At 39.5% G+C, this 12,531-nt stretch overlaps 1 protein-coding gene across 1 annotated transcript; it reads left to right on the forward strand.

The window, feature by feature from the left end:
• Positions 1-5,524: 5,524 nt before the first annotated feature.
• Positions 5,525-6,536, forward strand: LOC147867342 (uncharacterized protein At4g08330, chloroplastic-like). The gene is made up of 2 exons (XM_087339597.1): positions 5,525-5,620; positions 5,888-6,536. The coding sequence occupies exons 1-2, from the start codon at positions 5,592-5,594 to the stop codon at positions 6,252-6,254; spliced, it is 396 nt and encodes a 131-aa protein (XP_087195723.1). The 5' UTR covers positions 5,525-5,591; the 3' UTR covers positions 6,255-6,536.
• The last annotated feature ends 5,995 nt before the right edge of the window (positions 6,537-12,531 follow it).

Here is a 12,531-nt window from a genome sequence, read left to right on the forward strand (position 1 = left end):
TCTATGTAGTTTCTCTCTCTCTCTCTCTCTCTCTCTCTCTCTCTCTCTCATGTCTATGGTCTCGACTCTCCCTCCCTCTCTCTCTCTCTCTCCCCTCTATGTAGTTCCTCTGTCTCTCTCTCTCTGTCACGTCTATGGTCTCGACTCTCCCTCCCTCTCTCTCTCTCTCTCTCTCTCCCTCTGCGAGTGATCATAAATGATCGCACTACTAATTGACGGCGTGTGGCCCATGTGACAGAAAACACACTTAGGATGACCTTATGGAATTGTAACGGCGCACTCTGGACACACCCCGGCCGCCTAGAGGGGATATTAAAGGAATCAGATATAGTTTGCCTAGTAGAAACACACCAAAGCCCAAATAGGGGACTCCCACGAGTCGAAGGATTTCGTTGGGAGTCGGCTTTTAGACAAACCTCACGTCGATGCACTACCAGGGGATCTGGAGGTGTCGCAATATTGTTTCGGAGGGAGCTACATAATAGGATAGAAATACTGAGCACAGACCCAGAAGCTCGTTTTATGTGGGTGAAAGTCTCCACAAGCAAGGACAAGGCAGTAATTTTCGCCATTTGTTACTTCCCCCCAAAAGGCTCTCGTTATAATCTGGCTGGCGAGGCGAGATTAGTTGATGACAGAGTGCCACATGGGCCTTCCCCATATGAACCTCTATCGGATGACATAATCCGATATTCTTCCCAAGGCGAAGTATTCCTTGTAGGAGACTTTAATGCGAGAACCCAATCCCGACAATGCACAATATTTCAAATGAATAGAAACCTAGAAATGGTAAATGTCGATCCTTCAGACATAGACACCACACGTAGATCAAAGGATCAAGGTGCAGACGCCACGAGCTTTGGCCATCATTTGCTCGAACTCGGTAGTCGGCACCAGATGGTCATATATAATGGTTTAGCCAAGTGGCCAGGTTCGGAAGAGCTCACATGTTTCCCACATGGAGGAGGGGAAAGCACAGTCGATTATCTAATAGGACGCCCTGAAGCCACCCACATGATTAACTCCTTCCGAGTGGCCCCATGTCCTATTGGCGCGGACCATAGTTTCTTATACTTCGAGATAAAATGCGATATCTCTAACGTCACCAACTCTAGTCAACCACGCCATGACATCACAATACATTTCACACATGAGCTCTCTGACATATATGCTCGACATGTTCAAGCCCATCTCTCCTCCCTTGATCCCTCCCTGCCTTTAGAGAGCCTTAATACGAAACTCACACACATCCTTCATTCTGCAGCGGTTAGCAGCTTCCCATACACGAAACACTCCAATCAAGGTAAAGTAGGATCTATGCCACAAAATAGATGGTATGATGAGGATTGTAGGTGCTTACATCGACAACTTACAATATCGCAACTCAGTGGTAGTATTACCTCAGTACAAGCTCGTAAAGAAATGCGCAAGATGACACGTCGTAAGAGACGAGCATGGGAGGCATCCCAATATTGGGAACTCTACCACATGCTCATGAGTAACGATTGTGCCACTGCATGGAAGAGATTACGGGAACCAAGACCACAAACACCCATCGAAGATCTTGAAACTTGGCACACTTATACAGAGAGACTTTACCACATCCCAAACCAACCACCCATTCCAATGCCTTCCACACCCCGACCTACTGTGGGGACACTCTTCACGACCTCTAGGGTCACGAAGGTCATAAAGAAATTACAACATAGGAAGTCCATGGACCACACAGGATTGCGAGCAGAACACATCATATACGCGAGAGAGTGCCTAGCTCCCTTCCTAACTCTAATCTTCAATCGTGCCCTTGCAGAGGGTTTTCCATCACAATGGACCATGAACACAGTGGCCCCCATACATAAGGGGGGGGACCCCATGGACCCAAATACTTATAGGACCATTATGATAGGTCATACCCTTGCTAAATTATATGGTGCAGTAATGGAGGCAGAGCTTAGCGAGTATATGGAGACCTTAAATCTTCGTGCACCTGAACAGGCCGGCTTTAGACGAGCCTTCTCCACTATTGACCATATCTTCACACTTAGATGCTTAATTGACCAGACTAAGGCTCGCAAGAAGAAACTATATTGTTGTTTTGTGGACTTCCGCAAAGCCTTTGACACGGTCCCTAGAGAGCAGTTGTTTGATAGGCTTAAGAGCTTGAGGATACCAGATGACATGGTTTGGGCCATCTACGCACTATATGAACAAGTGTCCGGGTGTGTTCGATGCCCAAGCGGCATATCCGATAGTTTCACTAGCACTATCGGTGTAAAACAAGGTTGCCCCTTATCTCCGACTCTTTTTGGGATCTACATTGATGAGATCACAGATTGTATTGCTCGTAAGGGAGGCAGTGGAGTAGTCCTTGGAGATACGCAGGTGCGTATCTTGCTCTATGCAGATGACATAGTTTTGCTCTCTGAATCCGAACACGACCTACAAAGGCACCTTAATGCCTTAGATGATTTTTGCACACAACGAGGATTGGTAGTGAATCTAGGGAAAACTAAAGTCCTTATCTTCCACACGTCGGCCCAAGTTAGAGCTAAGTGTCACCTAACTATCTCCCATAGCCCAGTTGAGGTGGTTGGATCATATGTCTATCTCGAAGTCACTTTCAGTGCCCGCTCAGGTAAATTTTCGATGACACAAGCAGCGAAGGATAGACTTACAAGAGGACATGCATCCCTCTCACTCCTCGAGAGACAATGCCACCAAGCATACTTCCAAGAGCCACGAACTAAAGGGTGGCTCTTTGACTCATTAGTGACTCCCTCTCTCATGTATGCATCAGCGGTTTGGGCCCCAGGACTACCATCTTTCATGTGGACGCAATTAGAGAGACCATTGGTGATGATGTTATCACGCCAACTCCGAAGCAAATCGTCGGTCCCACATGACATTATTAGGGCTGAGTTCACTCTACCCCCTATGTTAGTAGAAGCACTTTTTCAACTGGTAGTCTTTATACACAGGATACATAACCAACCACTTGATAGAATATCCCACCAAGCCTTTAAGGCTTCTCATGCATTGTATGAGTCCGGCTATACTAGCTCATGGTATGGCATGATGGTGAGTTGGCTTCTTGCCAACGGTCTAGACATTACTAACCTCCCCCCCCTTAAGTACGACCACACGAATGGTAACACTTTACTCTCTCATGAGGACCGTAATAAAGTAATACGCCAAGAAATATGGCAAATTTATACCCGGTATAAATGGATCACCCCACTAGAGCCACTCCCATCTAAAATGTCGTACTATAAGGAACACTTTATGCACTTCTCTGAGTTAGGTTTTATCACGCGCCCAAAATATCTAGATGTATTCTTACCACATGCACTAAGGGTTGCCATTGGTCAACTTAGAATATCATCTCACCAACTTGAGATTGAGAATGGACGTACTAATGGAGTCCCTAGGGAGGAAAGGATATGTAGGTTATGCCACATAGAGATAGAGGATGAGTACCATTTTACATGCAAATGCCCCACCTATGCCGAGATAAGGGCAAAATACCAAGACATACTTGGTTCCTCTCCCACCCTCCCTAAACTATTAGATACACTAGATATAAAGAAATTAGGTAGATACATCTTAGAATTGAAACACCACAGAGAGAACAAATTACAAAACGTTGATACTAATGTTGCTAATGTTTACCAACATATAACAAATGAAGTTTTTCAGGAACAGGGGGAGACAATGAATGTCGACACACCTGCACCACTCGGACTTCTCCTTGATGAAGCAGAAAATCAAAGAAGAACCAAACGCCCTCGGATGCCGGGTTTCAAAGCAACTCGACGAGATGTAGAAGCAATAAAGAAAATAAGGGAACGTGAACTACACCGCCTAGAAGCCATGGCTAGGGCACTCTATGCATCGGGACCATGGGTCACACCCACACCAAAAACTTTTGACCTCCCACTTCTTTTTGAGAGACTTGGGTGGAAATGAGATTAGGCTTGGTGCAAAGTTTTGTACACTACTAGAACTTTCTTAGCTTAAGCTATTTTCTTTTATTTTTAGTTTTGATGATTGGATAAACACTCATTTTTTGTTGTAACCTATTTGTCTCATGGGCCAAATTTGGCCTTAGAAGACGTTAATATATCTTTCTTTCTTTTCTCCTCTATGTAGTTCCTCTCTCTCTCTCTCTCTCCTCTATGCAGTTCCTCTCTCTCTCTCTCTCTCTCTCTCTCTCCCCTCTGTGTAGTCTCTCTATCTCTCTCTCTCTCCCCTCTGTGTAGTCTCTCTCTCTTTCTCTCTCCCCTCTATGTAGTTCCTCTCTCTCTCTCTCCCCTCTGTGTAGTCTCTCTCTCCTTATATGTTGTCTCCTTCCCTCTCTCTCTCTCCTCGTTTGTGTAGTCTCTCTCTCTCTCTCTCTCTCCTTATATGTTGTCTCCCTCCCTCTGTCTCTCTCTCCTCGTCTATGTAGTTCTCTCTCTCTCTCTCTCTCTCTCTCTCTCTCTCTCTCTCTCTCTCTCTCTCTCTCTCTTCCCCTTGTCTGTTGTCTCTCTCCCCCTCTCTAAAGTTTATAAACGGCTTAAACGGTTTATCTGGCTTAGTCGGCTTGAGCCGGTTTGGCGAGGCTCAAGCCGAGACGAGACGAGCCACTAAGCCGTTTTCAAGCCGGCTAAGCCAAACGGTTTAGGCTTGAGCCGAGCCGTTGCCGATCCCTAGCATCATCACCAAAATATAGTTTTTAAAGAATAGGCTTCCCATGTAAAGTGTGTCAAAAGAGCATAAATATGACAAAATATTGTTGGATTTCCATTTGAACCAAGAAAATATTGTTTCTAGGAACAGGATCAACAACTCATTTTAGTTAAAAACCTTTAGGTGCCAAATTTTGGATCCTAATGAGTTTACTACATCCCAAACCCAATAAACCCTAAATCCCTCCTCTCCCGTGGACAATAAAGAATCTATTCTATTCTATTGTCTCTAGTTCTAGAATTTAAGTTATTGGCCACTCAAGAAAGATAGGAGACCATCATCATCGTTGTGATCATCATCTTCTTCATGATCATGATCATCTCTCTCTCTTTCTCTCTAAGAAACCCAAGAAACCCCAAAACCCCCCATAGTAATATTATCGATTGCTCACCAAAATTGACATGACCCGAATTGGATGTCCTATTCATTCCATGTTTATTCTAGTCACCACACTATGTGGAGACACCGCAAATATTGGTTTTCACGAATGATATATGTATATGTATGTATGTATGTTAATGTATGGATATATGTATTTGTTTGTGAAAGTGGATGGTGAGTCGAAATATTGTATGAGTAATTTATTGGCTTAACGATTGTTCTTTTGACTTATAACGTTTCGTTATGGTGGGTGGGTGGGTTGGGAATATCAGAGCAGGTTTGCTTAGTACCACAGTGCACTTTATTTTCTTTAATAGTGGTGAACTTAGGAGGCATTGATGGATCTTCTTCTTCTTCATCTTCTTCCTCCTCCTACAGCAGCTTCGTTTGTTCTTTCTTTCTATTTAAACCTTACCCTTTCTTCTTTCTCTTCACTCTTCATTCTTCTTCCTCTACACTACTCCTCATTCAGTCTGCAAAAAATGCTTCTGGACCCTGATGTCTACTACAGGTATATATTAATTAATGAATTTCTTTCCTTCTGTCCATCCATCTTCCTCTTCTCTTTCATTTCCATGAATATTACAGCTCTCTCTTTATGGTGAGCTTACTTAGAAGACCCAATTCTCAAACTCTATACCTCTCTAACTTATTTCATTTATTGTATCCATTTATAGCGATTTTATTTTTTGTAGTTCTATTCTATTTATTTTTTTATTGCTATTGTGTTTAAGATTTTAATTGATTGTGGTGTTGAATTTCCCCTTGGGTATGGTAGTTGTGGGTCATGTGGATACCCACTTCACCTTTGTTCATCCCAAAGGATGGCCTCAAGCTCCGACGATCGAAGATCCTCAAGGAAAGGAGACCTCAATTTCTTCAATATCGAAGGTTCTCGGATCCGACAATTTCACGAGTTCAAATGTGCACCGTACATCCATACGGACGGATCCATGGGTTTCCACAAATATAAGACAAAGCTCTTATGTGGAAAGTGTGGGAACGTCATTGGTTATGGCCTTCCTGATTCCAACAACTCGGGTTCAGACTTTGGTAGTAGCTCTAGTCCTAACTCTGGTGGTGGTTCCGAGCACATGAGATATTGCTTGAAACTAAAGGCTTTGCAGCCATGTGTGGGAAATTGAGTTCGCCCAAGCATCGTGATTTTATAAATCGACTGTGACCTAATTACAAACACATTACGATGTAGTCATTCATGTGGCCCAAATGAGAGTAATCACTCTTGGGCATTGTTTATAGGTTTTCTAGCATTTGTCACATACTTACACCCAATGGAATCACACCAAACATCACACTATGTCGTCATTCATGTGCATATGTATAACATGTATAGGTTTTTCCATCAGTTGTTGCCTATGTATGTCAAATGAGATGCCACACTACGAATTAGTTAGTTGATATGTATGTTTGCGTTTCACAAACTTGTGTGTTTGTAGATATATGCATACATAATACATGTATATATAGGTATTTGTATAATGATATCTTGGAGTTAAAGTCATTGATACTTCTCCTTGGCATGTTCTTGACAATTTTAATGTGATCTAAAGAGTGTGCAAGACCTCTTAGAGGAATAATACAACATTAAGTATGCACTTGCAAAAATTATCTCACCGGCACACTTGTTCCAATATAGAGATTCTAGAATTTTGTGTGCACATAGTGATTGCTATACTTACACATCACCTAGTCACATCCTTTACATATTGCCCTTATTGTTTATGGATAAACTAGTACTATCCTAGACATTTTGCCCCCATGTCTATATCACGTGTATATGTAGTATAGTTTACACTATATAATAAAACAACTAGAAAGTTGCCCTTATATTGATAATTAGTGAGTGGTAAATGTCCTTTGCTTTTTTGGGGGGGTGGGTTGGGGGCAGGGGGGATGTAACAAAGTTAAAAGTTTATATAACCCAAAAAAGTGGTACTAATTACATGATTTATCAACCAACCAAACTACATACCCTTCAATTCCTACACAAGAAGTTGCATTGACCACAAATAACGGCAATGAGGACACAAATATTGATTGAACTTTTCAAAGTTATTTAGATGAAAAGCAACACCATCATAATCAATACATCGCTTCACAATCAACTGTGTGTATTTTGGACCTCTTCACATGTCTTCTTCTCCTCATATTTGGAGGAGATTGAGAGTCAAGACTTGGCAACCATACTATTCTTCATCATTCACCAATACTATAATAAATTCATGTTGCCCACAACTTTAATCCGTGAACCATTTACTATTATTGGTGGCCTTATCATACTTAAACATTAAGTATATAATGCAAGAGTGTGAGTTTGCCATCACCATGGAGTGCCCATAGGTAGTGGCAGAGCCATGGACAAACCCAAACCTATCCCAACAAATGTTATGTTGTCTACAACTCTCTATGAATTTATTAATGAGTTTATCCAACTTTAGCTCTCAGGAATGTGTGTTGCGACAACGTCCAAGGTGGGTATGGCTACTATCACGGCAAGGATAGTTTGAGTCGTGGTTGTCTCAAATGCCATACCATCTATGAATGTATTATGGTCATGAACAATGAGGGTTTCTTCTACTTCATCCTCCAAGCCAAACTCAAGAAGTAGCTTAAATGTAAGTCTCAGTTAAGATTTCAAAGAATGTTTAAGTTTTGGCAATGGTTGCCATATGTAGCTCAATGTATCTTGCCTCAATCTCTAGTCGAATCTTGTTGATGTTGTTGACAAGGTTCAAAAAATAGTAGGCCACTTTTATATCCACTTTTTGTTTCTCATGCTTGGTCAATCATTGTTGTATGGATGATAGTCCCATGTGCAAGATGTAGATTAGGTCCATGTTTATCTTCTTCTTGGTCTTTTGTGGGGTCAGTACCCTCCCTTCCCTTCTCATCACTCTTAATGCCATCTTGTGTTCTCAAGCTTGATTTGTCAACTATGTTTGGAGAAATACTCTCACCTTAATTTGTCCCCATTCACCATATCCTCATCTTGCTTGTTATGTGCATAACCATATAATGAGATAAATTTTCGCTAATCTTATGTTGACAACGTGCGTGTTAAATTTCAAAGGAATGAGGGTGTGAATTTAATTACATTTCAATGGTGTGAGATAAATATTAAGTGTGTTATCATTTGTGTGAAGACACTAGGGCCTTGGGTTTTTGCCTATTTAAGAAGGCTAGTCATCTTCTTATTAGCGATGGTTGACTTATGTTGAGACAAAGTCCATGTGGGATGTGCAATGACAAAATTTCTTAACTATTTTGCTATTAGAAGTTGGAACACTAACTTTATAACTATTTCAAATTTGGTTTTTGAATAGTTTAATTATGATAACCAAATCCCTTTGTGGAGCACGATGTGGATGAAAATGCAAAACTTTCATTGTTGGAGTCAACCGAATTCGTTATTTCATCAAATGCCTTTGTTTAGGCATAGTCTCATCAATAACCATATTTGATGAGTATTTGAAAACCTAAAAGTTTGATGATCATTTTGAATTCCATGTTGTCAACATGGCAAACCTTCTTTCATCATAATGTTTGATGATAATCTCAAATTCCATGTTGCCAACATGGTGTTTCATTGTGAAGCCATGTTAAGGAAAAATCAAAGTAAAAAAAATGAACAAGCAATTTGCACATTGTTGGGTCATTAGGGAATCTAATTTTGAGCTATATCCCAAGTTTCATCATATTCAAAGTGTCTATGTCATTTTCACTCATGATATTTGTGGGAAGGCTTCCTCATAACATGAGACTGTTAGTAGTTTGAAGACAATACCCAACTTTGTCCATATTTTAAACATCGGTTCCTAGAACCATGTTCTCAAATGAAAGCAAGGTAAAATCTAATGATTCGCCCTAGTAAGTCATTCACTCCTTTCACAATTGTGTTCATCATACATCAATACAAGTTAAGAAATCCAAAATTGAGGAAGAAACATGATTTCTTGCCTATTTCCTTAATGATTTAGACTATTATTAGATAGTGTATGATAAACATCCTAGATTTTCAAATATGTTAGAGATTGTGTTTTGTTTTATATCCCAAAAACAATAATAATCAACCCAAATAATTAAACTGAAACCTAGGTTCATTCACCAAGAAACAGAAAAAACCCAATGATGAATGTGGTGACAAAACTAATTGCATTTTGCTTTAATGTACATATATTAAGAAAAAATGGGCACCCAAAAGACAATTACCATTTCTTTGAGCAAAAAAGAAGAGCTTACATATATACTTGAAGAGAGAAAGGGGAAAACGTCCAATCACAAAAATAAGCTCATTTATAATGATGAGGTAAAGCTCTATTACTGAGGCAAAGCTCTCATTATAAGAACATGTATTCATCGTAATTGCCAAAGTATAATATAAAGGGAAAAGTACCAGGATACCCTTAGAAGTTCGTCTATTTACTAGAATGCCCCTGGAAGTTCCAAATTTACCAAACTACCCTTATGTCCAAAAAATTACACTTTATAAAGTAATTATACACTCAAATCTTTGGTAAATAAGGCTAGTTCGGGTCCATTTCTTCCATCTTTGGTAAATAGGGCAAATCAAGGGCATTATGGTAAATAGACAAACTTCCAAGGGTATCCTGGTACTTTTCCCTAATATAAATTAAACTCAGTGGTATGTGATGCCAATGGATTTTTATGCTCATCCCTTTAATCTAAATTGGGTGGTGGTTGGTGTGGTTAAGTACCTTATAACTTTATCTATCTTTTTTTTTTACAAAAACATTAGTCTTCATTAGTAGAACTTCCGCATACATGACATTCTTCCATTGGACAATCAACACATACTAGTGCCTTCGAATTAGCTGAAAATTTCTTTGCATTGTGGAATGAGTGGATATTCTGAGAATGTTCCTTAAGTTTACTTTTAGAATGTTCTTGACAACATTAGGCTCAATTTGTCTAACATTTGACAATGAATGATACACATTGAGCTATCACCTACAACATGCTTGGCAAATTTTTGTACTTCAACACCTGCATTTGTAGACACCAAAATTTCCATGATGCCCATACAGTTGTTTTCTTGAACATGTGTGTAAACAACAAGCTATTATTTTGTTGAAGAGAGAAAACTTTATTTATCTTAAGTATGTTATTTCTTTTGTATCATTAGTATTGATCAATTGCATGTGGTTGTTCAAAGAACATTATATCCTTAACCGGATCTCCATGTCTATGAATTCATGTTCATGCTTGTCCTTCACTTTTGCTTGTAATTTGAAGATTAATTTTGTCTCCTTGAACTAGGTATAGTTTCTTTGTCTCCCAATGCACAAAGTGACATTCCATTGTGTAGATAACCAAAATATATGTATTACACCCTCTTTCTACGAAACTAGAAAATTAAAATAAAATAAATCGAACTCTTCTCATTGCTACATCTATATCTCTTGCAATTGAGTGTGTAGAGCATGCCGTTTATTGCTACATCTATATCTCTCGTTTAATTCTCATAGAGCCACCTCTATGAGAATTAAACAAGAGATATAGATGTGGCACATTGTGGCCGTGAGAGAAATTTGTGCAAAGGTTGAGCTTGGTCGAAGGTTTGTGGAAAGCATGGTCGAATATGATAAAAGGCAGAGCATTGTATCAAAGTGTGATACTTAGACTGTTACGGGCATGACCATATAATATCCCGTGGTGAGAGTTTATCGTAGTATTCTATACATGTGGATAAAGTGTGAGGGTAAAACGAGAGTGTAAAGATACTACGATAAATTCTCACCACAGGATATTATATGGTCATGCCCGTAACATAGACTTTCGGACTTGTTTAGGGCAAAGTGTGCATAGTTGACCACTCTCATCACTTGTGCCCCAATGCTCCACCTCACAGCACAATGCATGTGAGTTAAATCTCATGGAAGCAATGGTTCGAATGATAGATAACGGGATGGGCTCTAACATGTATCGATGTGTGCAGTTTCCCCATTCTGCGAAGAATATGGTTTTGTAGTTAGGTGCAACATGTGTGCTATAATGTGAGAACCGTGAGCCTCCACATTTCTCCCATGTCATGATACATTGGTGTTGCAAAAAGGCCACATTTATAGAGGAATCTAGTGAAACATCATGAATCAAGTGTGTTGCATCCCATCTACCAAACCATTTTTCCATATATTGCATCCAACCGGAAAATTGGGTTTCGAACCCAAGATGTAGTGGTAGTAGTGTAAAACAACTTACCATTATGGTAAGCTAATTAAATGAGAGAGAGAGAGAGAGAGAGAGAGAGAGTATGTAATTAACATATTGATTGATTCCTTGTTACATTTGTATGTTATAGTCCTATAGATTATTGGAGGTTGCAAAACATGCACCTCTTCATGTGAAGAGATCTGAAGGGTTACATTATTTACCTAAAAGCCAAGTATTAAAATAAGATCATGCTAATATGTTTCTTACATTAAAACTATTCTAACACCCCCCCTTAATTCAAAACATTTTAGCTCTTCAGCTTTTGTAGATAGGGGCCAATTTTATTCCAACAGTTCCAACGTTTCTAATGTGGCACCGATTTAGTTAAGAAGTCAACCCACATTATTGTTGTTGAGTAATATAGCAACATTTCTTTTGATTCCAACAATTCTCTAATAAAATGATGTCTTGCTCGAATATGCTTATTTTGATTGGTGATCGTAAGATTCGTTGCTAATTTTGTGCACAATTGCTTGTCACAAAATATCTTTATTTCCCCGACCTCAAAGATATCAAGTTCTTCGATTATGGTTTTGATCCATAATCCTTCTTTGGTAGTTGGAGCTCATTATATACGACGAGATTGTGTAACGGACAAACCTTTTAGTGAGCTTGTGTACATGGTCAGTGTTGGGCAAAGTTTCTAGCCCCTACCGGAAATTTTCCTGCTTCTCATGAACCTAACCGGAATTTTAAAATTTTAGCCGGCCATGTTCCTACCAACGACAATGTCAACCGGAACACATTGAAATTTTTTTTGGTCGCATACCAAACAAAAAAAGACAGAACAACAAATATGTGAGTTCACATGGATGCAAGAAAAATGGTTTGGAAAATGGTATGCACTACATGTGAGAGCTTGAGAGAGATGTGGAGTTTCATCCTTCACGCATTCATTGGTGAAACTCATGAATGCCAAGAGTCACTAGGGAACTTTGCACATGCTAGGTGCAAATGTGGTACATTGGTTCTATAAACCATGCTTCATGTTATTAAAAGAAACTTTTCATATCAGTCTTAGAGAATATTTTGTCAAGTGTCATCAACATATATATTTGTTCCATTGAATTTCCATTACATTCAGAGTAAGTAAAATGTATGTCCTTATAAAACGTTTTGGCAAGCATTTTTGTGAATAACCCAATTTGGGTGTATATAGAAATTTCCCAT

The sequence above is a fragment of the Azolla caroliniana genome, unplaced genomic scaffold (genome assembly GCF_043228905.1).
Source record: "Azolla caroliniana isolate FFs.n. ecotype wild unplaced genomic scaffold, voAzoCaro1.0.p SCAF_2, whole genome shotgun sequence".
Classification (NCBI taxonomy): domain Eukaryota; kingdom Viridiplantae; phylum Streptophyta; class Polypodiopsida; order Salviniales; family Salviniaceae; genus Azolla; species Azolla caroliniana.

Coding starts and splice junctions, on each gene's coding strand:
- LOC147867342 (XM_087339597.1), top strand. CDS start 5,592: ATGCTTCTGGACCCTGATGTCTACTACAG. Junction 5,621..5,887: donor GACCCTGATGTCTACTACAG/GTATATATTAAT, acceptor TGGGTATGGTAG/TTGTGGGTCATGTGGATACC.